The sequence below is a fragment of the Diorhabda sublineata genome, chromosome 1, assembly GCF_026230105.1.
Source record: "Diorhabda sublineata isolate icDioSubl1.1 chromosome 1, icDioSubl1.1, whole genome shotgun sequence".
NCBI lineage: Eukaryota > Metazoa > Arthropoda > Insecta > Coleoptera > Chrysomelidae > Diorhabda > Diorhabda sublineata.
The window spans coordinates 44,788,402-44,815,223 of NC_079474.1; the positions used below are offsets into that span (position 1 = coordinate 44,788,402).

General features: G+C 32.0%; 2 protein-coding genes and 1 long non-coding RNA gene across 4 annotated transcripts in view; 2 read left to right on the forward strand and 1 right to left on the reverse strand.

The window, feature by feature from the left end:
- LOC130451056 (troponin C) lies at window positions 1–22,302 on the forward strand. 2 transcript variants are annotated; one of them, XM_056789854.1, is made up of 6 exons: window positions 1–222; window positions 11,432–11,459; window positions 20,041–20,184; window positions 20,304–20,423; window positions 20,889–21,020; window positions 22,089–22,302. In XM_056789854.1, exons 1-6 carry the CDS (start codon window positions 214–216, stop codon window positions 22,118–22,120), a joined length of 465 nt encoding a protein of 154 aa, XP_056645832.1. In that variant the 5' UTR covers window positions 1–213; the 3' UTR covers window positions 22,121–22,302. The 2 variants fall into 2 exon arrangements, with proteins under 2 accessions (XP_056645832.1, XP_056645838.1); XM_056789860.1 differs by lacking the exon at window positions 1–222 and adding an exon at window positions 8,954–9,077.
- Window positions 22,136–26,822, reverse strand: part of LOC130451047 (NCK-interacting protein with SH3 domain) — a 7,954-nt gene continuing 3,267 nt past the window's right edge. Inside the window, exons 8-9 of the mRNA XM_056789847.1 lie at window positions 26,637–26,809; window positions 22,136–24,096 (exon numbers count right to left, since the gene is read on the reverse strand). Of these exons, the coding sequence (XP_056645825.1) occupies window positions 23,908–24,096; window positions 26,637–26,809 (362 nt within the window). The 3' untranslated portion in view covers window positions 22,136–23,907. The remainder of the gene's footprint in view (window positions 24,097–26,636; window positions 26,810–26,822) is intronic.
- LOC130451066 (uncharacterized) overlaps window positions 24,500–26,822 on the forward strand; it is a 3,282-nt gene continuing 959 nt past the window's right edge. The window contains exon 1 of the long non-coding RNA XR_008910669.1: window positions 24,500–25,657. This is a non-coding gene — a long non-coding RNA (uncharacterized LOC130451066). The remainder of the gene's footprint in view (window positions 25,658–26,822) is intronic.

The following is a 26,822-nucleotide window of genomic DNA, read 5'->3' on the forward strand; positions in this document are numbered from 1 at the left end:
AGTTCTGGAAAACAGTAAGACCAGTGGGGTCTATATAACCATTAAACTCAAGAATTATAGCCTTCAAATTCGTAAATCGTTCATCTCGTAAAATTTATTTCGGGAAATATATAAGAGCAGAAGAAGATCTGTTTCAATCAGTAGGCGTATACTCCCCCAACATTACAGTCATTATAAATTTTGTATTGTTTGAGTGCAGCTCTTTCTCCCGCAATGTCTGCTGTAAGTGATATTTCAATAATCTAGTATTTGTTTGAATTTTAGTGAAATATATGTTTGTGCTGTGAAGTGTGATGCTATTGGATATCGGCTCATTAATAATACCAACTTTAATAATAGGCTTACATTAAAAATTATATTAATGCTAGTAACACAAATGTAAGTGCTTTTTAATGGACATTTTTTCTTCGACCAATGCTCCTTCTATCGCTTATAAAAGTCCGCGAAACACGATCCTACTATTTCCATATATTTTGATCGCTTCTTCAGACATAACTGATTACCAATGATTTTGTTGCCAAAAATTGCAAATTACAAAAAGCCGGCTCTCAATATTTATTTTATTTTTATCATATTTTGACGGTTATTAGTGGGATTTGAAAATATTACTAAAGCTAACAAGCCTTACATATATTTTGGTTATTTCATTAAAACTGTAAGAAAATTATTATTTTCATCGGGTGATAAATGTAACCAATTTATACAGAGAGAGAGAGAGAGAGAGAGAGAGAGAGAGAGAGAGAGAGAGAGAGAGAGAGTGAGAGATCCTGGAGTAAAATAAAATCCATTTTTAATTAATTTATTAACGCAATTGGAAAGTGAACCCAAAATGTCGGCTATAATAATCTAGAAATACGAGAGTTTCCCACCTAACAAGACTTTTTCATAACTATTTTGATTTTTCAACATCCTTTCGTCTTCTTGATTTACCCTTTAGAAGACACAATCCAATGACTATCCCAAAAAACGATCGTCATCGCTTTTCAGACAGATAAAATCATATTTATTTTTTTAGGAGCATGTTTGCAATCTACTATCTTAACTGTTTCATCGTTCCAGATGTAATGGTGGATCGATGCAAGGAATTATACTTTTTGATTAAGACGTGGTATCCAACAAGTGGATAATTAACGCATTATTTATTCCTCAGTTAGTGTATGGCAAATGCATTCTTTTGATTTTTTTGGACAAATAGTCTCTTCAATCCTTTTAACCTTTATCCGACGATGGCAGTTGCAAGGTTTGACCGTTCCTAACCCTTGTAGTCATCCAAACTGATACCGCCAAGTTTGAATTTAGCTGCCCAAAATTTTACGATAGTAAATGATAGTGTAGAGGTTCCGTATACATGTCTGATACATTTTTTCGACTCACTCATACGATTATCGAACAGAAACAAACCACTAACTATCCAAAATGACCGAAATTTCAGTAAAAATCTCTTAACGTGTGCTCTAATAAATGTCAATTTATTTTGACAAGTCTTGACATCTTCAGGTTAATAACGGACATTTTTTAAACAACCCTTGTAGTCTATCATCTTCCAACGTGTTTGTACAATAATTCTTATTTTATTAAATTCCCCTCAAATTTAACAAAAACAGTGATTTTGACAATTCTTGGAAACTAATTTAGATTTAGCGCTACATAGGCATTCTACCACCCCCTACACTCCTGTAGCCCCTTTCTAAACCTGTCACTTGTATGGTAAAGTCTTGCTCCGTACACATGTTTGATATGTTTTTTCCATTTTCAGAAAAAGCAACGACTAACTCATATGATTATCAAACAGAAACTAACCACTAACTACCCAAAATGACTGAAATTTCAGTAAAATCTTTCAACGTGTGCGCTAATAAATGTCAATTTATTTTGACAACTATTGACATCTTCAGGTTAAAGTTGGAAACTTTTCAGACAACCCTTGTAGTCTATAACCATCTAATGCGTTTGTGCAATTGTTACATGATAATTTAAGTGTCACTAGACAGAGTTTTATATTTGACGACGAGCTGAATTTTTTAGGTCTTACTTTATCGATTTCGCCACAAATTTTGACAATGTTTGGAAACTATTTTAGATTTAGCGCAACACAGGCATTCTACCACCCCTTACACTCTTGTAACCCCTTTCTAAACCTGCCACTTGCATAATAAAGCCCTTGCTTCTTGATTTGTGAGCTAATATAGTAAAATAATTATTTTTCATTGTAAAATGTACAAAAGCAAATTTCATTTGCATTTAATTAAGCGTCTGGTTGAAGACACGTAAATCCATCAAAAATTTTTCACATTATATTGGAATGAGGATCATGAATGAGCTAGTTGTTGTAAGGTATGCCGCCAAGAGCTCTTTTTTTGTACTGTATTAGCAAAATGATTGATCGTCTTCTAGACACAATGACCACAAATTGGAAATAAACGCTTGTGTTTGGATACTGCGAAGAAATACGTTAAGATCATCAAATTTGGTTGATGTAGAATTAACAAGCAACAAGTTTTCCAAATTATTTCAAAAACCTTCTGTGAGTGATTTAATGCCTTTTACTTAATACGACACAAACATGAGACAAGCAAAACAAAATTAAGGGTGACTTACAAAAGTTTGGAATCCTTCTCCAGACCTTGTATTGACAGTAAGGACTTCTTAGATGACTAAATTTCACAATCATTTCCTTTGACCCAAGCTCAGGAATATACAATTCAAGGCTTATCCTATTAGCAGCAACTGTGCGCAAATCTTTACCACGGTATTCATCTATAGTTGGGTCATACATTTTTTCATTGAATATTACTCAAAACAAGTTTGGGTTCATTGTCAATGAACTTAGCATTGTATTTATAACTCCAAGCTGTTGTTCCGACATCTTGAAACGACACGTTTGATCCAAACGTATTTCATGAAAGCGTGACTCACCTTCACGTATCATACCCCTTGCGAATGTACCAGAACTTTCTAGGACAAGTAACTTCTACAATAATTTAAGCTGGTGGGACATTTAAGATAAGTTGAGAGAATTTGTAAGGATGTCGATCAATATCTATAAAAGTGTCGTTCGATAATTTAGTATTCGTTGCGGAATTAATCAGGAACGTAATTGCTGTTTCCTTCGAGCAATTTGATATTCCAAGTTTTCATTAACACTATCTTATACAAAAAAAAATGATTCTGAGACATAAATCGAAAACTCTATTTTTTGACATGTGAATTTCCACGACCGAAAATTTCGAAATTTTAATAGCAATTTCAACGTAGCTTTTCTCACTTTTGTAATGGATTTTCAAAATGACGATTCGTTATTAAATTGTGTGACGGTTTGTTTTTATCAAAATATTTTGATCCAAAGTTTCTATTTTCAGGTTATTTATAGCGACCAATTATTTTTGCAAATAATACGTTTGTTAGTGAAATTCACTAAAAATCTTTTTTATTTTTAAATTCAAGCAGACAAATCATAATTTCGGAGTGATTAGTTTTCAACATGTTGAGAAAATAATCAATTGATGATTTTAAAATAAAAGTCGTTCAACTTAGAGTTTGAAAACTGACGTGTTTCGTTTATTTTGAAAGTATTTTCTTTGAAGTTTTCATATAATATAATAAACAAATGACACGACTATTCGACTATCGTTCATTTAACTTCGAATATCCACTTCGAAAAAAAAAAAAAGCTTTCTGATACTTGGGAACGTCGATGCCAAACCCATTTGTGAAATGTTCAATTCAACATTGTATAGTTCGCATGATGGATGGTTGAATATACATTCTAAGATCGGATTGAAGTATAATCAATATGAGATCATTTAAATTTATTTTTTTGACATACATAAGTGAAATAATTAATGGAAGAATATTTTATACATCGTTAATGCACGTTATCAATAACCAATAAAGTCTAAAGTGACTTTCCTACCAAACCTATATAGAATTCGAAACGAATTTATTATCTACTGTTTATTGGGAGGGCATTGTGCAGGACCCAACCATTATAATATTATTATACAAGGATTTTATTACAAGGTTTACATTATTGTATCATTATTGATTTTGAAATTTCAATATAATTAGACGATTGACGATTAAATCTTAAATCTACTACTACATAAGAAACAATATATTAATACATAAATACGAGGATGTATTGATATCTAGTTAGCCTAAGCCAGTTCCATGCATAAATAAAATATTGCGTTGCCATAGCAATGAACAATAATTTAGTAGAAGTGTCAGTGTAAAGTTTGACGTCAAAAAAGTAAACTAGAGTTACGTAAGATTTCCACCGGAATTGTGAAAATCGAAAAATTCGAGTATAGAGCCATCATCAAGTACCTGTATTTAAAAAGGTTAAGAGGTAAGCAGATTTACGAAGATATATTTAATACCTTTGGTTATTAATGTCTTTCGTATGCGACCGAGAAAAACTGGACTGCAAGTTTCAAAACAGGTAAATTTTCCATTGAAGATGATGACCGATCGGGAAGGCCATTTTCTGTATCAGTTCGCGAAAATATCGATGCAGTTCATGACATAATTTTATCAGACCGTTGTATTGGGCTAAAAGGGATATCTGAAGCACTGAATACAAAACAAAGCAACAATCGATGGAATGGCGACACTCTGGCTCTCCAAGACTTCAGAAGTTTCGTGTCCAAAAATCTGCTGGAAAAGTTCTTGCTTCAATTTTTTGTGATTGCCATGGAGTAATCATGATTGATTTTTTGGATAAGGGCAGAACAATAATTGGAGATTACTATTCGACATTACTAACCACTCTACGGGAAAAAAATATTTTGACATTGAAAATTTGTTTGATTCTATAGTAGGCTAAGAATTTTTCAATACATCCTCGTACATAGATTACATTTGACTTATTACTAGATCCCGCATTCCTATAGAAAGTATTTTTACGGGTTCTAACCTAATTATAAATATTTACAATATAAACACAAAATATAACTAAGTTACATTAAAATAATAATGAAAACCTATAAATTAGTCGAATATGACCTTAACATAACATTAATTTTTGCTGCACTGCATTCATGCGACGCGTCATGCTTGATATCAAATGTTCAACAAAAGCTTGCGCCAATAGCGACCTCTATGAGTTGGTTGTGATTAGAAACAGGAAGATTATGAATTCAAATCCTCTTTTTGAGATAGTTCTATAGATGTTCTTTAGGATTCATATCCGAACTGTTAGGTGGCAACTCTAATAAAAGGATATTGACATCATGTAAATAGCCAACGAATGAATGAGCGTTATCCTGAATGTATAAAAAACTTGGCCCAACAAACGGAGCAAAAGGCATTACATTTTCGGCAATAATGTTGTCTAAGTAAAATTGGGCATTCATAAACCTCGTACATATAGGAACCAATTCTGTATGAGCAAGTTTATACATGTGTTCGATAGAGTTTCTCCAGTTTTTAGCGGTTACATTTTTATTTTCCGTCTTTATCAATTTGATCATACTACTTTTCAAAGTAGGTGTATTATTGTCGTAAAGTAAACTTTAACTTATGCCCTATCAACTCGATGAAATTAAAAATAAAATAATATGGTGGAAGCCGAATTACGTCATAACATGCTTCCTTTTTCATTTTATCACAAGCATATTACCTTGAAAAATTATAACTTTCTACAATTTTCAACAATTGTAGATTACAGTGATAATCCAGGCTAAAATCCGAAATATTCTTGGCTGCTATAAACAGACATTCTGGCATTCATCTTTCTTATAACCCCTCATGTAAAATAATTAGAAGGCGCTTTTGTATGATAATTCTTGTTGATCCCTCAGCTCATCCTTTACTGGGTATATCATGGGTGATGTACCAAGTCTCATCTAGGTAGATAATCGTTCGGTTTACGATTTAGCTGTCTTTATTATTTCGAGATATCCTATTCTGAGTTTTTACAAGCACTGTGACTCCTTTTGTCTATTATTTTGAATAAACGATGTAGAATACACCACCAAAGTTATAATGGTACATTCAATTTTACCATCAGTTTCCTCGTATAATCTACGTGAAAGAGATAATAACGTTGTTCTGCATACATTCCATAAAGATTATGACGAATTAAGTCTTCTGATCCAAAATGAGCAAATGCAGTATCCAACGCGCGGATATCCTACGAATCCATGATTCTTTATTCAGTATATGGCTAATGCGTTTTCTTTACGGGCCGATAGCCTCTTCCATCTCTTAACTTAATCCGACGCGACGGTCGTCCAGAAATATTTGGTAAACTTTTTCGATATTATCGCCGGTTGTCGCAGTTTTTGGCTAAACCGAATGCTCGTCGTCAGTCAAGTTGAGTTCAACTTTTACAGATTGTAAATGATGACGCACAGTCTCCCTACATTAAATAACTCAATTCACCTACTTACTTTTTAAAAACAATTTATTTCAAATGAGGTTTTATTCATTTAAAATGACAATGATTTACATCAATCTGACGACGTACTAGACGAATATCAATTTGAATGAACTAAGTATTAGTTGTACAGACTTCTTTATATATTAGTTCTTATCTTATTACCATAATAATTATAAAATTATATAAATATATTTATTGTTCATTATTGTCACATTAATAATAATTGAAAACGATACCTTGATGGGGTTGAAGTGGAATCTATAAAACTGACACAGAGAGACTAAACACAGACTAATTTATAGCAACAATAACTTAACGAGGCTAGAGATCATAATAATAAATAAGTAATTGATGATGATGCGCCGCTGTGAAGAGGGTTGTTTTGGATTACTTAACAATAGTGTCTAATAACTCTTTCATTTCCGTCAGCCCGTCAGAGGCTCGGTGCATCAAAACTGAATGAGGCCTCCCAGCTTTAAAAACTGTTGTTTTACAAGCTTTTTATTCAACTCACATTTGTATGTATAAATAAGTGTTTATGTTTATTTCGTTAAAATCGGGCAAGTGAAATTTAAATTCGACTTGAATTATTTAGGCTAAATAAACATATACCTAAAATATGGAAATGATATGGGTGAAGAAAATAAAATAGGAACGGATCGACAAAAAAAATTAGATAAAATAAAAAAAAACATAGTTTTTTGTATTTTTTGTAGCATGTTATATGTGTTTTCGAGATCTTCAGTTTACTGAACTCCTCAATAACTTCTTTGAAATTGATTTCTTTTGAAATTTTTCTTTCTATTGAAAGCACGGCTAGATTAGCCAGTGGTTCTTGACCCATTGTAGATCAAAGATAATTTTTAATCAGCTTAAGTTTCGAAAAACACCTCTCGCATGATGCAACCGAGATGCAAACGGTCAAAAAGTATTGAAGTATAAGCGATATACAGGGTAAGGATTCACTGAAGTCCCATTTTATTATAAAATTAAGGATTTCTTCTGCTCTTCATTTGGTAGCAACGTCCACACTTGTATCGGTGGCTTTTACATGCCTGCGGTACCTTTTTATTTAGTGGAAAACTTGTTCGTTGTCAAATTTACCATAAACTTGAATCAGATTGTCAACTGCTGCAGTCAGAGCGTCATCTAAAGCTTCGAGAATAAACTTTGTTTCAATAATTTGGAAAATATTATTGATTTTTTTCACGGTTCCGTATCGTGACGACAATTCTTGTATAAATCAGTCTGTGCATTCATATATTGACCGACGTATTTCTTCTTGAATTGATAATCCGGTATCATGAGCTGATTCACCCGGCATCGTTCTTTTTATCTTCCTTCTTCCTTGTTTCTAGATATTAATGTCCATGTCATTACATTTTTTATGCCAAAAGCTACAGCATTGTCTAAAATCGTGCTTCACTCGGTCACTAAATACTCATTCAATGCGTTTAGTTTGGTGATTCCTGTATCCAGAGTCATTTTTGGAGACTGTAAATATTGTTGAACTAAATTTACTTCCTCCAGTATAGAAAACCAAAATTGTATATAGGTAAAACCACAACTAGCGGCAGAAGCAGGCTTGCTCATGATCTTGTATCTAGATTTGCTTTTATATTGGATCTTGAAAATGTTCCAAACTACAAACTACACAATTGTCTTTATGTTTTCTTTCTTAACTTTTACTGATTCTTAAAGAGCACTCCGATAAACGTTTTAAATTTTTTCCAGTTTTCTCTTTCAGTAATTGCCATCTCTGTGAAGATGACGACAAGAGCAAATAAAATTTCTCTAGATATTCAACAAATAATATTTTAGGGTGACGAGCAGAATTTTGGGCAATAAACTGTTAAAAAAGACTCCTAAACTTTTTTGTGTTGTTTTTACCCAAGGGGAAACCACACGAAGGCATAATTTTGGTTTTTTTTATGGTACTACCACCAAAGACGTATATTTCATCCTGAGAAGGAGTGAGAGATGATGAGACATTACTGCTCATTTGATCGTCTTCAAATGCGCGCTTCTTGTGACCCCTTCCATTTATTTTAAGACTTCGATGGTACTAAGCACATTTTTAAAGTCTTGTTTAGGATTTGATCAGGGGAACGCGGAGGCATTTGGGCCCTCCCAAGATCGGAAGCTCTGCCACTGTCCGTAGCCATATTTCCTTTTATAAAAATATTTAATGACTGCTTGATACTCAATTTTTCCATTTTCAGAAAAGTCGTTATGACGAAAATTGTGTTTCGTAAACCACTAATAATTTTTGTTTTGTTTCTTGAGGCTACCAAACCCAATTATTGTTTGGAGATAAATTTCAAACATTTTGTGGACGTCTAGTATATTTAATCGACCGAAATTGGAACCTGCAAGTTTAAAATATTAAATAAACATTCTAGATCAAATAAATAGTGGGTGAACTTAAACGTTCTACAAAGATAAATCTAAAAATACGAAATAAGCAGATTTTGCTGCCGGTTTCGAATATTCTGATTGGTTAGTGGACGATTTCGGTGAGTTTAAAGCGTGGGTTGGACTACGGCCCGAAACCTCGATTATAGAATTATAAAAGTGAAAAGCTAGAAAACCACTATAACTTTGTCGAAAGTAATAATAAGGAGAGGCGAAATTTGAGGTTTCAGTTCTTCTGTGATTTTTAATCCACACACATTTTTTAACTTTCAAAATGGTATTTACTTTTCATAATTTCTTTTTTGTAATTTTAGTGATTCGTATGTAGTGGAGAGTGGAATTATTTTATTATTTGTGAAATTCATTTTTCGCGTGGTGTTTATTGGAAAACATTCTTAATATTTATTTTCAATTTGGTGTTTATCCGTATTAAGAAAAACATTTTTTAAAATCAGATTTTTGAATGGATTTTTTTTTGAACATGTCTAATCTGAACTAATAAATTATAACACGCACAAAAATTGAGGAGGTTGTTAATAACTTTTTACTTTGCTCCAACTATAGCTTATTCATAAATCAGGCGGTGACAATCAATTGTCCCAATTCCATAAACGTACTTAATTTAAGAGCTCCTATATCAAAAAAATATTACGTTTTCTATGAATGCAACATGTTGCTTCTAAATGAAATTTCACATTACGTGTTTTACCCGATAAGAAGAAATCCTCTAGTCAGCGTTTTTTGGATAAAAAAATGGAAATCATTTGCTTAAATTACAGGTTCATTTCATGAATTATTTGGTAATAATGATAGTAGTTTTAAGTAAGTTTAAAACAGCCTATACATTTCCTAGAAATATATATTGTTTTAAATAGAATGAAATTATGAATTGGTTATTCCATTATTTGCATAAAAGAGAAACAATCAATTACAAATTATACGATTAAGTTTTCTATAAAAAGTTCGAAATATTTTTTCATTCTAAATCCAGTTTTTGACACTCATAATAAATTAATTTTGCATCTTTTGCTATAGAAAAAGAAGGAAAAAATTAATATTCACGAAAATATTTTGATATTAATTGATAATTGATTTTGTAACTGTAACCGCATTTATGGATAACGTATAGTTGTCAAAATGACATCTCTGCGTTCTTAATTTGATGCTCGATTAGTCATAAACTACGTCATTAAAACTAGAAAGAGTTGTATTAATTGTTTATTAATTATATATAGTGTGTCGCATTTAAAATGAAAACCCCTGCATATGTTCGGCACTCAAATGTTTAAGCGTTACACAGGGTGTTGGATGTCATTTGTAAAGGTAACAAATCAATATTTAAAACTTATACCCTATGCCTACTACGAAAAAATAATTTTTCTCACTCTGCCTTGACAAGTAATATTTTGACAGAAGTATAGAATGTCATTTTGGCGTTCAAGTTAACGACTTTACGACTGCGTAATAGTTCAATAGGCGAGTTATAACCCTTATAACTCACGAATAGAATACTATTTTTTATCTACAACTATCATTATATCATTAGTAGTTGTTAACACTATGTATAGTACAATTATTTTCGTTTATTAGTTTTTCTAATTTGTTATTGATATTATCATCGATGTAACCTTCGGTATTTTCAGTTGATTTCCAGATTCCTAGATTTTTCACAGATATGATGTGAAGTTGAAGATCTTCCAGTTTTAGAAATATATCATTTTGATAATTTAGAAACAAATAATTTGATGTAGCATGTAGTGGTCGCAATGGAAGATATTTTCTATAAATTTTGCTGACGGATATATCGACTATAAGAGCGTTGTAATCTTCAATATCTTCTATTTTCATGGGGTATAGTTGGTTCGTGCTACAGGCTCCCATGCATCATGATTTAATTTTGATTGACTTTTGACATGACGATTGAATAATGTTTCACAATCGATATGATGACAGAAGAAATCAAACTTAGATTTTTTCAAGTAGAGCCCTTTCCATATTTTCACAAAGCTAGATTCCCACATCTAAAATATAGGATTTGCAATGTTAAAAAATACGGTAAATTCAATTTATATTGTAAAGTGTGGACAGAGAGCTTGCTTTCACTCGCCTAGCCTCCCTGTAGCTCCACTCCATGTCGGTTTTTTAGGCGCGAGTCAAATGCCGTGACGACATGAAAATATATTAAATCGAGAGTGTGGATGACTAGTACTCTTGTAGTTTCGGATCGCCAAGAGTCGAGCCGAGAATCTCTAAGAGGCACCTCGTAAGAGTTTTAATCGGGTATAAGGATTCAATCACTTAGATTATAGATCAAAAATTAAATAGAAAAAAATTCATTTACGCTGCGCTGAACAATATGTTGTGTAACTTGTTTAAAAAAATACTCAATAAACTGATGAGCTGTGAATGTTTTGAGAAAGAGACTGATATACAAGTTGCAATTAGCCGTACCTGAAAATTCACTTCCAGCCGAATGTTAATCATTAGAAACAGAAAAATTCATTTAATGATTTATGACTTATTAAACAATAAAGACAGAACTGAGCGTCAAGGAATTTAATTATGACTTATTATTGTTTATTACAGTAATATTTTTAATATTTATAAAAATTTCTTTTTTTCTGTTCACAGGATGAACTCCCACCAGAACAAATAGCCGGTAAGCTAGAATCCATAAAATATAAACTTTTCGACATAATTTTAAGTAACTTGTCATATCAATTTGACAACATTCTATACATTGAGAGAGATATGAGTTCATGAGCTGGAAAACGTTTGGAGTTTGAAGCTCGACGTTTCGACAACCACACGCCTACATGAGCTGATCCCTTTGCCTTTCACTCTAGCCTACTTGAAATAAAAATTTGACAAGACGTCATTTCTATTTTTCGATATAATAGGAATAGGACGGCGTTTTCTCGATCTCATATTGTAGATCACAATCAAAATCAGAATTTCAAGTATGTCTCAGTCGTAATTTTCATTTAAGATCAGACGTAATTTGAAATTTACTTTTATTGTGTCTCAATGCTTTAAAAAAATTGGAAATTGAAGTTTTTACAGATGCCAAGAAGAATGTTTTCTGGTAGGAATATTGCCCAGTGACATTTTTCTTTCACTTATAAGTGGGTGGGAGGAGTTTTAATGTGGTGAGCAAACTTCTGAGAGGAGAGACATATTTCTTCTTTAACTGACTTAATTTGAAGGTCACAAACAATAACGTTCAGTCCATACCATGGAACATTTAGAAGAATTCAGAGTACTTTTGACAAACATTTTTCTAGGATTGCTATATTTGAGCTGGAAGAAGTGCCCCATAACCCTAGATGGGTTTCCGACTTTATACATTGTAGTTTGTCATCGATTGTTGCGGATTTTGACCTATTAACCAGTACAGTTTATTGATATTTAGGCCCAATTGCTTTTTCTTGGTTAGTAAGTGTTAGTCGTCGGTCCAGATGATTTCCAATGTATTTTGCACTTTCTTTTTACTGCAATTACAAGTTTTTAGACACAAGGGAATAGCGTCCATTTTGGTCCGCAATATTTGAGAGAGATGCTAGTGCAGCAGTATCATCTGCATATATTAAGGTAGTTATTTTGTGTGGGGATATCAACTGTCTTTATAAGACGATCGGGTCCATTGCACTCCCTTGTAGCACGCTTTATATTATTGGATGTAAAGTTGTGGTGTGGTGTTGAATTTTGACTTGTGTATCTGTCTTGCAAGTAGGATTAAAGGGTTAGGAAAAGTTTTAACGGGAGATTTTTACTAATCTTATACAGTACTCCGTCGTACCAGACCTTGTCAAATGCCTGGGCGATATCTAAAAAGGTAGTATCGTTTAGCCTCAAAACATTTGTCTTTTCTCTCTCTTGTAACTCGATGGTCTTTTCAAAACTTGATTTATATAGCCAAATTTAAAAATTACCGTTAAAATAACAAATTAAATTACTAGTTGAAAGACACTGAAAGGTACTTGTAGTTCATGCAGAAAATTAACAGTAAATTAAAATAAAAATTCACCAACGTTTAACTTTAGTTTAATACCTTAATTTTGTGAAGTTATGAGCACAGAATTTGTCAGGAAAGACTACTTTTTTTTTTTAAATTTTGCTACTAAATTGGCATAATAAGCTCCCAAAATACAGTTAGGAAATCTTTCCCTGTTGAAGATGGTGTCTTGATTTTTTTCGGAGGTAGTGAACCTAAATGCTTAGAGACCTTACTCCGTTTTTTTATCTCCATTCATAGATCCATGATTCAAGAAAAATTTCATCATCATCAAGACCTTCAATCCTTTTGATTATGGCTATCGTTCTTAGTGCTTTAAAATCCTTTTTTGACGTGTATTACTCCTCGTTTTCTATTTTGTTTTTTCTGCATTTATTTCCAATCCGTAATTGCTTGCTTCTTCTTCTAATTCGTTGATCGCCTTTATTAATTCGCTCTGTCCATTTACTATGATAGTTACATTATCTGCGTATGGTACTACCTGTGTTATGTCTGTTATAATGTTCTTATTCTGTAATTCTCACCATGTCTTCCAATATTATATTGAATAGCGTTGCTGACATCGAGTCTCCCTCACTTTAATGTCACTCTTATTTAGTATTATTTCTATTAATTTCTTCAATTTTTTTGGAATTCCTTATCTTTCTAGTTCTTCTGTTATTTTCTCTCTTTTTATTGAATCGAAAGCACTTCTGAAGTCAATAAAAACTATTATTTGATCTAGAGTCAATCAAGAAAATTTACTTTGTAAACAATCGCTTGTGTGCAGTTGTTATTGACTATTTCCTTCGAAAAATTTAAGCCAACCAAAAAGCTGTAATATTTTATGTTTACCTAGCAACGATCAAATTTCATCGATAATACTGCACTAGTGCAAATTATCGATAATTTGCACTAGTGCCAAATTTTCGTCTAGGATTAATAAACATCATTTGGTTTTAATTTTATATTTTAAGAAAAGGAACAATTATTGAAAATGCAATTAGAATATACAACTTTACTGGAGGCCGACGCGTCAACTACGGTATAATTTAAAGAATAACAAATTTTAAACACAGAATTAAGTTTATTTTAAATTAAATTTTTCTCAGGAAATAGTCTGCCAAAATGCCCTCTGGTGCATGTCAAATTGTCTCATAATTTCCTCGAGTGCGCGAAAATTAAATTATCGACAATTTGACATGCACTCGGGACATTAATATTGATAATACTAATCAACTCTATTTTTTGTCATATAATATTGCAGATTCAAATAATGGTTCCTCCAAACCTATGCGAATTTAATCGCTCCCATTTTTTGAATAATATACCGAGATATTTTCATTTTAGTACTCTTGAATACCGGCTTAACTAATGAATCCATATTACTAAAAGTTTATAAATAACATTGGAAAAGTACGTGATATTTTTATGTAAAACGCAATAAAAATTTTTACGTGCAATAAAAACTAGCGTTTGTTGCGTATATGTTTATAAATTTACTCGTAATAAAAGCAATCTGAAATAATTTCTAATCACGCTGTTTTCACTTCATACCAACGATTATACGGTAGACTTTACTATCTATATTATTAAACTCGATGAAATTTCGGAAATAGAATTTGAGAAATAATCAAAATAAAAGTCTCAATCATATCAGGAATCGTATTAAGAAAACGATAAAAACTTTTGTCCAGGGTATAATATGCAGTTTCAATTTTTGACTCAGGACTGACATCTCCAGAATTTAAAAATTAAAATTTCTTGATTTTTCGGCCAATAATAAACCGTAAATCTCCGATTTGTGTCAGAATAATTTGAAGAATATTTACAATTTTTTTAATTTTTTTTTATGCTCTTAAGCCAAAAATGAGACCTAAGTTTCAACACTTGGTTGATAAAGAAATATTGGAATCATAGAAAGTATGAAGCATTAAGGAAGGGAATCCTAAATAGGGTGAGCTCCAGTTCCAAATAATAAATCTTATATTGAGTAACTGTAGTTATATGACAATGGGTTGGAAAAACCAAAAAGGCTCAAAAGTTCCACCCACTTCTACTCATAATCTAGTAGTGTTTAAGGTAGTACTTTGGAGAGTACCTTTATCCTTGATAGGTGATACAACGGTTCCCTATAAATTAAATGTCATATTCATTTTGTCCCAAAGACGTCCAGACAACCAGAAGGATTAGAATGTATCCTCCTAGTTTTTCCCCCATATCCGAGTGAATGCTTAGAGGGACGGGCTTTCTCATGCGTGATTGTGTGTATTTTTGTCTAAAATATTTCTGACATCTTTATTTTTCTGTTAGCTGAATGTTATTTTGGATACTTTAAGTAGAGTTAGGCTATAAAAAAAAAGGTTTCACACATTTACATGGATGAAGTTTGATTATTATTTTCGATTAATTACAAAACAGAGTTTTCCTGAAATACTGGCTATTTATAAGGTTTCAATTTGATATTTACAGATACACACAGTTATGATACTGTCTTTTAATCAATTTAAAGCTTTCTGATAAACTATATTTTTTGTTTTGTTTTTGTGGTGCGTAAATAAACGAAGATAACGGTTTCCTACGTGCGTATGCGCGAAACAGGGACACTCCAAGTTGTTTCCACAAACTTCCAACAAGTGGCCTCGCGATTTATTTATGGTTATCGCAAAAGCCAGACGTACCGGAAATTGTAAACGCTTAAAATCGAATGGTAAATCCGTTGGAATCATCGGTATACCCGGGATCAAGACTTTCCTTTCAAGATTTTCCCTTTATGATTGTTGCCTCAGTGACGTTTTTCATCACTTTTTCCACAGCCAGTCTTGTTCTATTGCACTTTTAACTGCAAATTATGAGGTGGTAATCCAGTGAATTTAAAACTTCCGGACTATAGTTGAACACGTCATCTTGGTTCATAATGGTGTCGACTGACTTGAAGGAACCAATTGTCCCGGAAAAAAATTGTCCCAACCAATTATAGTTATTGAACTGTTGCGCTATATCTGGGAAAACACGCTGAATAAGCTCCTCTTATGAACCTGTGATGTGACAGAAACCCGTTGGTAATATGACGAATCCAGTCGAGGTGTCCACTGCGATTTTATTATTTCCAAAGCCTAACAACTGCTTCGCAAACACATTTGGAGTTTCAAATGCAGTAAAGTATCACTATCACAAAATATCGATATAAAAAGAGTACTTAATATGAAAATGTCACTATCACAAAGGATCACCGAGGTAAAGAAAGATCTCGCGCACGTAGAGCACATAGAGGATGGATTGACATATTAGTTCGTTGTCTAATGTCAAATATTATGGTTGGATTTAGAAATTTAATTTGTGACAAAACATGAAGGAAAAACAAAATTGTTGTTTTTATTGAATTCCGAGCATTTTCATATTTATTCATCTTTCAAACCTTTTATGGACTTCCACAAATAATTCAAGACCAAAATTACCAAATCGGTCCAGCCGTTTCGAGTTTTAGCAATGTATGTCAATTGAATATTCCATTCAATTTTTCGTAATGTTGCATGTAGTGAGTTTCCCTATTGAGTTGAATTTTTGCTTCTTAGCCACTTTTTGAACACTTCCATAATTTTATTTTTGTTGTAAACACCAGCATATGCTTCATTAACTAACCTCAAAAGTCTCTGTAAACACAAAAAGAAACACATCAAGAAGCACAAGAAGAACCACCAAAATTAACAACTGAAAATGAGAAGTACACTCTTTAAATACGGTATTTAAATAATTTTGCGAATGTTCAAAATTGAGAATTTTATTTAGAAAATAGAAATTACGCACGGAACTTTAATTTGTGGCACAAATCCAGTTTTAGAAACAGAGGCAAAGACACAAAAGTGGGCAATCTCGTACAAACACCCTGTTTATGGATGTACTCGAGCCAAAATTATATATCGTTGCCAGGAAACTTTAAAAATATTGCAATTTAATATCTCAACTCGTTTTAATCTTAATATAAACATTCTACAAACATTGTACAAATGATGTGTAACTTTTGCACATGCGGAAGTACTTGTTGTCGTTGTGAAAGTAAAACAGGAGTACCACTGAAATTATTACGAAGACGAAAATCTAATTTCAAATTATAGACGTTTGTTACATGTCGCTATAGATGAAGTCAGAGTGATTCTTATCTTCCCTTCCCAGCACTTTTCCATTATTCGACGCGATATCATCTACCTCACGCGAGGGTTTCTACTCAAGTTTTGAGATATGCAACACTGACGTGAATATGTCAAATATACGAATGTTGTTTGAGTTGTTTACAGATACTTGAAACTTTCATCTTAGTCCAACAACAGTGTGCCGAAATGCGAGGAACAAATTGAAATAATATTAGCAGGTTTTTGATACAACGCTGCTAACCGCCATTGCCCACAAGCGAAACCAAACGGAATATTTGATTTAATGCAAATAATGGGATGTAGCGGAAATGGTAAACGTTTAAAATCGAATCGTAAATCCGTTGGAACCATCGGTATATGCGGAATCTAGATATAATCTTCTTTGTATTTTTCCTTTATGGATTGTTGTCTTGAGCTTCTTCACAGCCTGTCCTGTCTGGTTCCATTGCATAGTCGGGATTGATTAATCTTAGGCAGCATAATAAAAAATGATCCTACTTTTAACTACAAATTGTGAGGTGGTTATTTGAAATAATCCGTCGACCTCTGTGATCTGAACGCTTTAAAGAACACGTTATTTAATTCCTCATCCTGACTATTAATTAGTCTTCTCCTTTCTCCTCCAATAGTACCTTGTCCTGTTCAAGTTCGTATATTTCACTCCTGAGCTCTTCTTGAAAAGCTGAGCTCCAGCTCTTACACCATATCTGTCTAATGGCCATCTCACCACACCATGAATTCCTAGTTCTTCTTCTCTGAAATCCTCACTTACTCTACCTTCAATTAATTATCCTTAGTCGTTCTCATTTTTGTAGTTGATATTTCGACTCTTCTTTCTATCATATACCTGAGATTAGATCTCAATAGGTCTCATATTGCTTATCAAATCGTAACTACTTAGTGAAATTCTCTACTTTTGGGAATGGGTATTATAAGGCGTTCCTCGTTGTATCAGTTTTGCGGTCGGATTTCTTTATAACTTTTACAGTCCTTTCCATTAATATGGAAAACGCTATAAATCACCTTTGAAGGTGAAAAATAGATTTTGGGCGAAAGTAAAGGTCAGATGGGTATATGTAAACTTATATGTTTTCTAAAATGTAAAAATTAGTAAAAATACAATAAAATTTGAAAAGTTAAAAAATAAGAATTATTAGTTTAGTATTTATACGGCATAAAATCAAGCAATCGATTTTAAGAAATGAAACCCAACATAACCTGTGAAACTTTTTGACCGAATTTAACACTGAACTTAAAACGACGTTTATAAGGTACTTCATTTGGCCGAATTGACATCATTTGTAGATTTTCTGATAGTAAACATTCGTTATTCATGCTGGGGATAATAATAAAGCATCAAGAGTGGTTAGGTTGAATATCAATAGAAATGAAATGAATCGTTTTTTTAATAAGCTACTTCGAATCATATTTTGTCGTAAAAATTATTTCGTCTTGTCATATATCAAAGATAACAGGAAAGGTACAAAACATCACACACACACACACACACACACACACACATACAAAGAAGAATTAGTAACTCACTGAAAACAGAAAATAATCTCTCTAACCTTAATAATTCAAAGAAACATTTGGCAGGCACTAGATCGTAGTATATATTGTGTATTAAAGATATTAAATTCTCACCGACGCATTACGAATTATTTTGGAAAACTATGTCCTCGATTACGCCATTATTCCAGTTGATGTATATATTTTCCACTTGTTGTGCATTTTTCATTTTTGATGTAATAGGCCAATGATTAAGTTCAATGCGGCGTTTTGCGTTGGCGTCGTTCATCGTTTCAGTTAATTTCGTTATCGAAAATAGAATGCAAAATGAAACGATTGTGAAAATGTATAAATACTGGAAGAAACATGATCTCGATACAGTTGTTGATATTCGACTTTGCCTCATTTATTTGTCTAATTCTATTAATTCACAAGAGCCTCCCAGGTCTGCGGAAAATTAAATAAAGAGGAAAATTTCAATGAATAATTGTTTCGATTTTAAAATATCCACATCTGATTTCAATTCAATTATTTATTTACAACACCCCTCAGGACAATTGCCAATTAGTACACATTAGTACACAATTATGCAATTCATATAACAAATATACAGTATGTAGAAACATACGAAAAAAGTAAGCAGTTGTAGATAATTCCTTAACAGCTCTGCTGAATACAAATACGCGACTTCCTCTAATCTTGACACCTCAAGACAGGATATATGTATAAGAGCTGAACTCTGGGTGAGACTGCAATCAACAGTAAAATTTTGGGTAGCAGAGTTTGGACGAGGCCGCGTACGACCTGCGCAGACCAGCATCGCCGTGGTCGACCAAATGAGATGAAGACTCCAGAAATGTTGAAGAAAATCTACAAAGCGGTACTGGATGATTGTCAACTGAAAGTGCGCGACCTAGCGGACATAAACGTAAACGGTAAAAACCGTTCCATCTGCAGGCAATGTCATTGCGTCGGTTCTTGGGGTTGTGCGTGAGATAATTTTTTTATTACTATCTTGAAAAAGGAAAAAAATATCAACGGCGAGTATTATGCGAACTTATTGCAACACTTGAGTGAAGAAATCAAGCAAAAACGGCCGCATTTCGCTAAGAAGAAAGTGTTGTTTCATCAAGACAATGCACCATCTCACACATCCGCTATTACAATGGCCAAAATTAATGAATTAAATTTTGAATTACTACCCCATACCCTCTATTCGCCACATTTAACTTAACCCCTTCGGATTATTTTCTGTGCTCAGATTTGAAAAAATTGCTCGGTGGTCAAAGATTTTCCAGCAATGAAGAGGGTGAGGAGCTTGACGAATCTTATTATGAAAAGGGTATCGAACTCATTGAACATCGCTGGATAAAGTGTGTGTAGCTAAAAGGAGATTACGTTGAAAAATAAATATATTTTTTTTCCAAAATTTTTGTTGGACCATCCTCGTAAATAAAACAAATCTTTTTCAATAAATCAACACATTATCATTCTTTAGGTTGATTTGATTCTAATATAAAAAAATGAGTTATTATTTAGGCAGTGTTCTAGATCCTTTTTAATTTTTTGTTTTCATTTTTCAGTACTCCGTAAAGCTTTTGAAGCATTCGACAGCCAAAAATCCGGAAGCATACCATGTGACATGGTAGCTGACATATTGCGTCTTATGGGCCAACCTTTCGATAAAAAAATTTTGGAAGAACTCATTGAAGAAGTTGATGCCGACAGTAAGTTATTTTTAAGATTGATACTTGAAGGCTTCATTCATGACAAACAATAATTTGAAAATTATGATAAAATTCTACCCCGTAATTTCTCAAGAAATTTACGTCTTATACTTTTTTAGAATCTGGCCGTCTTGAATTCGAGGAATTCGTAACTTTGGCCGCCAAATTCATTGTTGAGGAAGATGATGAAGCTATGCAAAAAGAACTTAAAGAAGCTTTCAGGTTATACGACAAAGCAGGTAAATTCCATTATGAGAAATAAATTGAACTACATATTGTGTAGGCTGAATTAGATGATCATAGTTCCTTTTAGGTATCATTAATATGTATAAAATGGATAATGATTTAAATCACTCTCAATTTTTTCCAAAATGTTCATTTACAACTTTTTAGTTCAACGTCCACAAATGACTGTTGAATCTGAGAAATTAATTTTCCGTGTTTGCCAAGTTTTATCTCAAAGCTTCCATTCCTTATATCATCCGATTCAAATTAATTTATTCTCCACTGCTAATGCTGAATGGATAGAAACATTGGTTGATAGCCAAACTTTCACTTTCAAACTTGTTGATTAATTATTGCATCTATTTAGTAATTAAAATTTCAACTACTATTCATCAGCCAAAATTACACAAAATTCGTGTTGACATAAAATTTCTACGTTTTGTATTTTGTTTGAATATTAAAAACTCATCTATTTTCAGGAAATGGTTACATCCCTACCACATGTCTCCGTGAAATATTAAGAGAATTAGATGACCAGCTAACAGATAAAGAATTAGACATGATGATTGAAGAAATTGACACAGATGGTTCTGGAACAGTAGATTTTGATGGTAAGTCAATATGTGTTGAGTTTACTAATTTGAACAAACTCACTTGACGATTAAGGGTTGGATCTGACGAAAGTATAATTAATATAGTTAAAGGTCGATCCACACATATCCGTGCCGAGACCTTTAGCGGAAAAAAATCTAGGAAAATACGGTGCGTTAAAACGGCAACGTGACTCTCCGACACTCTCAATGCCCTTCCGGTATCCACCGTGAAAATAAGAAATACGTCCTCGCCGATATTTTCAGTTTAAATAAGGACGTGAAAAAAAAGTTTGCTCGATTCACTTTTCAATATTTTCTGTGTGTAACCTCATTTTTGTAATATGAACGACGAGCTTCTTATCGAGTTTATTACAATATGAAGGACCCCATATACCTAAATGAAGAATTTGACATTTGACAATGAGTGATTTGATAGCATCTTGTATTTCGGACACCGTCACAAATAAACAAAAAATTTGTAGCATGTTTTAAAATTTGACATTGACACAAAATGTTTGTTCCAATTAATTCCTGTGTGTCGAGCTCATGAGCTTCTAGCCCATGGATTTCGTGCACAAAGTGCTTGATAAATTGGAAAGCAAATGGAACGATAGTGCTTGACAAAGATCTTTCATTAGGAAAAGCATGAAAAATGAAATATTGCTACAATACTACTTGGAAAACTATATTTATTGTTCTTCATAATACATTATCGTATATTTCTGTTACCAAAGTATCATATAAAGACCCAGGGACTCTTCCACAAAGACAGTCTACTCTCATTAACCATACACAATCCAATTTTGTGACGTCACAAATTACAACAAGCATGTTGTCATCTTAATAAAGCTTTTATCTTGGTGGCATTGACAAGAACAACGGTCATATTAGGTCCAATTACTATTCCTTCAATCTTTCAAGTTGATATGAAGTGATGTTCACTTTGAAGCAACTACATTATTTATTATTATGTTGTTTGTTCACATTTTACTATAATATGAGGTTATGTCGTGTAATTTGTGACGTCATTTAGATTTGTTTAAGTAGACCATCCTATGCTTTAATTTACTTTTCTTTTTGTTTCAGAATTCATGGAGATGATGACTGGGGAAGTGTAGAAAAACACATGGAAATTTTTATCTTTATAAATATTTATAAATAAGAAAACATTTTTTTTGTTACCGACATTTTTATTTATATAACTGTAAACATAACTCTAATTTGAGTTACATTGAAAAATATTTATTTTAATTACATGCTATTTACATAATATTTATTAAATATAGATGTAAAATATTAATATTTTCTTTTTAATTTGTACCTTTGAGAAGCATAGAAAAAAATCATATAACAACTCCTTCAATAAGTACAATGTACTGTGATACTGTTGAGTTATTACATAGTTTTATTTATAGTGCAAAAATTCTAAAAATATATCGTATGGCAAGTAATGTGCAACAATATATGAATAAACAATTGAGTGCTTTCAATAATAATAAAATATTTCCCATTATATCATTAAACGGTAACTTTGAAATTAGTGCATACCTCAAATTCTAGGCCACAGATGAGTGTTTGTATTATAGCAATATATTTTGGTAACTTGACAGTTAAAATGATTTTTACATCATTTAAAAAGAGGAAAAGCTAACCAAATATTGGTTAATACTATTAATCTATCAAATTGATGAAATATTTGCAGCAAAAACACAAAGAAGATTCAAAAAAACTAACCTAAGAAATGGTTGAAAAAGATTTTTCCCTTATACAGAAGAAGAAATCCTTCGCCCAAGTATAAAACACCACAATAAATTTGAAAACTACATCAATGTATTACTTCAAAACTTCCTAGAGCCCATAAAAACAAGAAGACTAGAAATAAATTGGCCAGCTAACCTAACAAATGACTGAAAAACACTTTTTCCCTATACAGAAGGAGAAATACTTCACCGAAGTATAAAACACCATAATAAAAACACAAGAGGACTGGAAACAATTTGGCCAGCTAACCTAAGAAACGGTTTAAAACACTTTTCTCTAATACACAATGAGAAATCATACACCAAAGTATGAAACGCCATAATAAACTTGAAACCTACATCAATGTATTACTTCAAAGCTTCCTAGGACCCAAAAATACAAGAAAACTGAAAATGAATTGGCCGGCTGACCTAAGAAAGGATTGAAAAAAACTGTTTGTTGGAAAAGTCCTTACCAAGCTAGATAGAAGCACGAAACTTCTTCCAAGCCAACACACAAATAAATAAATAATCTTCAAAAAGAACTAGCTTGGGAGAAACAATTCGAAATACGTAAATAGTTTATATTACATAAAATACCTACATATGTGTTTGGCAAGCTGAACACTCTGTATATTCTGGACATGGTGAACTTAAAAGACCAAAACCTGTTTCTCAAAAATAAATTTGTACTTCATTATACTGTTATATAACCTCTACAAAGGTAAAATAAGAATATTTTCAATGGTTAACATTCAATATAAGTACAAACTGTAAAGCAAACCATTTAAAATATTTTCAAGACAGAAAATAAAATATTTCTCATACAAAACCATTCTACACATCTCGTATGATGTAATATACATATTTATATATAATAAAAAAACAATCAGGTCATTAATAAGACTCAAAGATGACTTTAAATATTCTTCCCTTTACTTCATGATTTTTTAATTAGATAAATTTATAGGAAGAATAATAGTTTTCCCCTTTTTGTTTTGAGATATATATCTAAGCAATATATGGCACTATTTACTATCTTACAAACACCCAAAATTAAAACTACAATAAAGTAAAAAAAATTTAAAAACGCTTTGATATAAAAAAAAAATAAATTGGAAAAATATCACATATAAATAAACAGCCAACGTACTTATAAAGTTGGTTTACTTAAATAGATGAGGAAATTCATTTGATATTTCTTTGACTAACTTTTGATCGAATTTACTCGTCTCGCTCTCCTCGCAAAATATTCTAGTGAAACATTTCAAGATTTCGTCAACTTTGTGTTGGTGTTCTTCGTAATTTGTGTTTCGCATTACTCTACGGCAAAGTTCCAAATACAGTCTCCTTCTCTGTAAGTAACCAAAAAATTAATAATACACTGCATCTTAATCATAAAATAAAATTAAATTCTTTTAAACTTTTTTGTAACTATTTTCTAACAGGAAAGTAATGACAGTAGCAAATTTAAACATCTTCCATCTAAAATCGATAATGAGGTTATTATAACTAAAACACGAAGTATTATTCAACTTTTAATTAGAAAAACTGGCAAAAATGACATGAAAATTAAAAGAGCAACAAACCGCCGCCATGTTACGCTCAGTACTTGATGTTGACATTTCACACATGGGGAGGTCCTTGAGACAAATAACATATAACTAGAATACGTGGCGCCATCTACAAACCTAACTACTTCAGCTGTTACAAAATAATCTTATTGAATTAGGATGGAATCTGTTTTTCTTTCAACGGATAATTTGGTTATCTATACTTAAAAGTAGAAAATAGTTTGAAATTTTTAATAAAAATATAAATTTTTTACACCCTTTTAATACTCCTATGAGAAAGTAGAAATGTCAATAGTGGATTTAAACAAGTGTTGTAATACAATGAATTAAAATATGAAAATAATGCTACAAAAGGTCAACGTCGACGTTCAATCTTAAGTTAAGTGAAAGTCCATGGTCAGTGCTACCGGAAAATCGTGGAGATAATGTTTTGACTCATAGCTACTTATTTGATGCTACACCTGAACCTAAATGTGACAACTGCAATTGCAAATTGACTATAAAACAAATAATCGCAGAAGAAGAAATTTTATGACCTAAATACAACGCAACTAACCTCAAAAATTACTCAGACCGATCCATGATGTAAAGACTACAAGGTATGTTCTTCCCGAGGGCTCATTTTCCACTCGTTCTGCGCATCTCTCAAGAGCCAATGAGAATTCAGTCCCGAATTGGCGCATCGTTTTGGGAGCTAATTCTCATTGGCTGCTTCCCAGCTGGTGCGCTATAGCACACCTTGTAGTCTTTACATCATAGACAGATCTCGATCATTAGCTTAATACAACAAATATCTGTAGATAAAATAACATTCAACTCGTATTGTTAAAAAAATTGAATCGCTAATAACCAGTATTCGGTTGATGCGAATTTTGTAATAAAAAACACACTTACAATGGAAAAAAAATTATTCATCTTCTAATGGCGCCTTAAACTTTCATAAAAAGAAGAAGAAATGTGAATATCAAATTAAAACTAGTGTTGTGGTGAAGTCATAAATTAAAAGATGAAATTATTGTTACAAAAATAAAATAAATCCATTGAAATATAATTAAAGTAGGAAAACAGTTTGAAATTGTTAATAAACAGAAGATCCAAAATTTTTCAACCTTTCTAATGATAAAAAAAGTGTTCGATATGGTATTTTCATGATTAATATAATGCTACAACAATAATTAGATCCGCGAGAAGAAAATAGTCTAAAATTATGGAAAAAAAGTCAAAAACTGTGCTCAAAACGTTCATAAGAGTAAGAAAAAGTCAATTGGAGATTAAAACAATCATTTTCACGATACTAAACATGAATTAAAATTGAACTCATGCCAAGAAAATTGAGAAACAGGTACTGGAACATACTTAATGTGAAAATTGTTGATGAACTGAATCTGTTCACCCTTTTATGGGAAGGTTATTATTAAAAGAATCTAAATAATGCTGAAAAAATGATAAAAACACACAAGAACATACTTAAAGTGGATAAATAATTTGAAGTTGTTGATAAACAACAAAAAACTAAGCTTTTCACCCTTCCAACGACCTTAAACTTTGATAAGAGATCAAGGATGCCAAAAGTAGATTCGAATAAATACTGTCATGCTAGTTTCATTAATAAGAAGTTGAAAATAATGTTAAAAAATAATTCAAGTCAATAAAACGTACTTGAAGTGGATAAATAATTTGAAATTGTTGATAAACAATTCAATTTCCCCATAACTTCAAACTCTGGTAATAAAAAAGAAAGGTCAAGTGCACAATTGAACATGTGTTTTTCTAGAACTTCCATGAGTCAAAACATCTAAATAATACTAAAAATACAATAAAATTCACTCGGAAACACCCTCAAAGTGGAATAATAGTTTGAAATTATTGAATAAACAATAAAAAAATACTTCAAGCAATGTGTTGATCAGTATCAAGAGCCCGTAAGTCTTGCGATTCCTTCAATTTGATTTATATATTATCTTTTCTTCTGTCTTCAAATATATCCTTTGCCTCTTGGTTACCTTGTTTCTTTAATTTTTTATAGATGTATTTTCACAAATTTTCAAGAGAAATTTTCCACACAATTCATTAAACTACAATTTTTATACTTAAAGGTAGAAGTTATTCAACTTTTCATAATAAGTACTCTCACTGAGAGATAGAGGAAAATTCAAAATGTATTTAATAAATATTAAATAAGACAAAATCGTTGTACTATTTATGATAAATAGCAACCCCAAGGTATTGCTTTCCAGAAAAAAAATTCTTCCAGGTTTAAAATAAAATGAAAACTTTTGGAATAACAGAATTAATAAATGAAATAGATAATGTATATTTACCATATCCCCTGTAGATAAATCAGAAATATTTCTAACTATTATGTCAATAAGAACTTTGATGTCATTCGTATAAAATAAATCAGATGTGGATCTACGACTGAATAAGTCGTTGAATAATTTCAGAAGCGAATGAGGCGGTGCTGGTTCGTGGTCAAATATTCTTACAGGATCCTCTGCAATTTAAAT

Coding starts and splice junctions, on each gene's coding strand:
- LOC130451056 (XM_056789854.1), top strand. Junction 20,185..20,303: donor TGAAGAAGTTGATGCCGACA/GTAAGTTATTTT, acceptor ATACTTTTTTAG/AATCTGGCCGTCTTGAATTC. Junction 21,021..22,088: donor TGGAACAGTAGATTTTGATG/GTAAGTCAATAT, acceptor TTTTTGTTTCAG/AATTCATGGAGATGATGACT.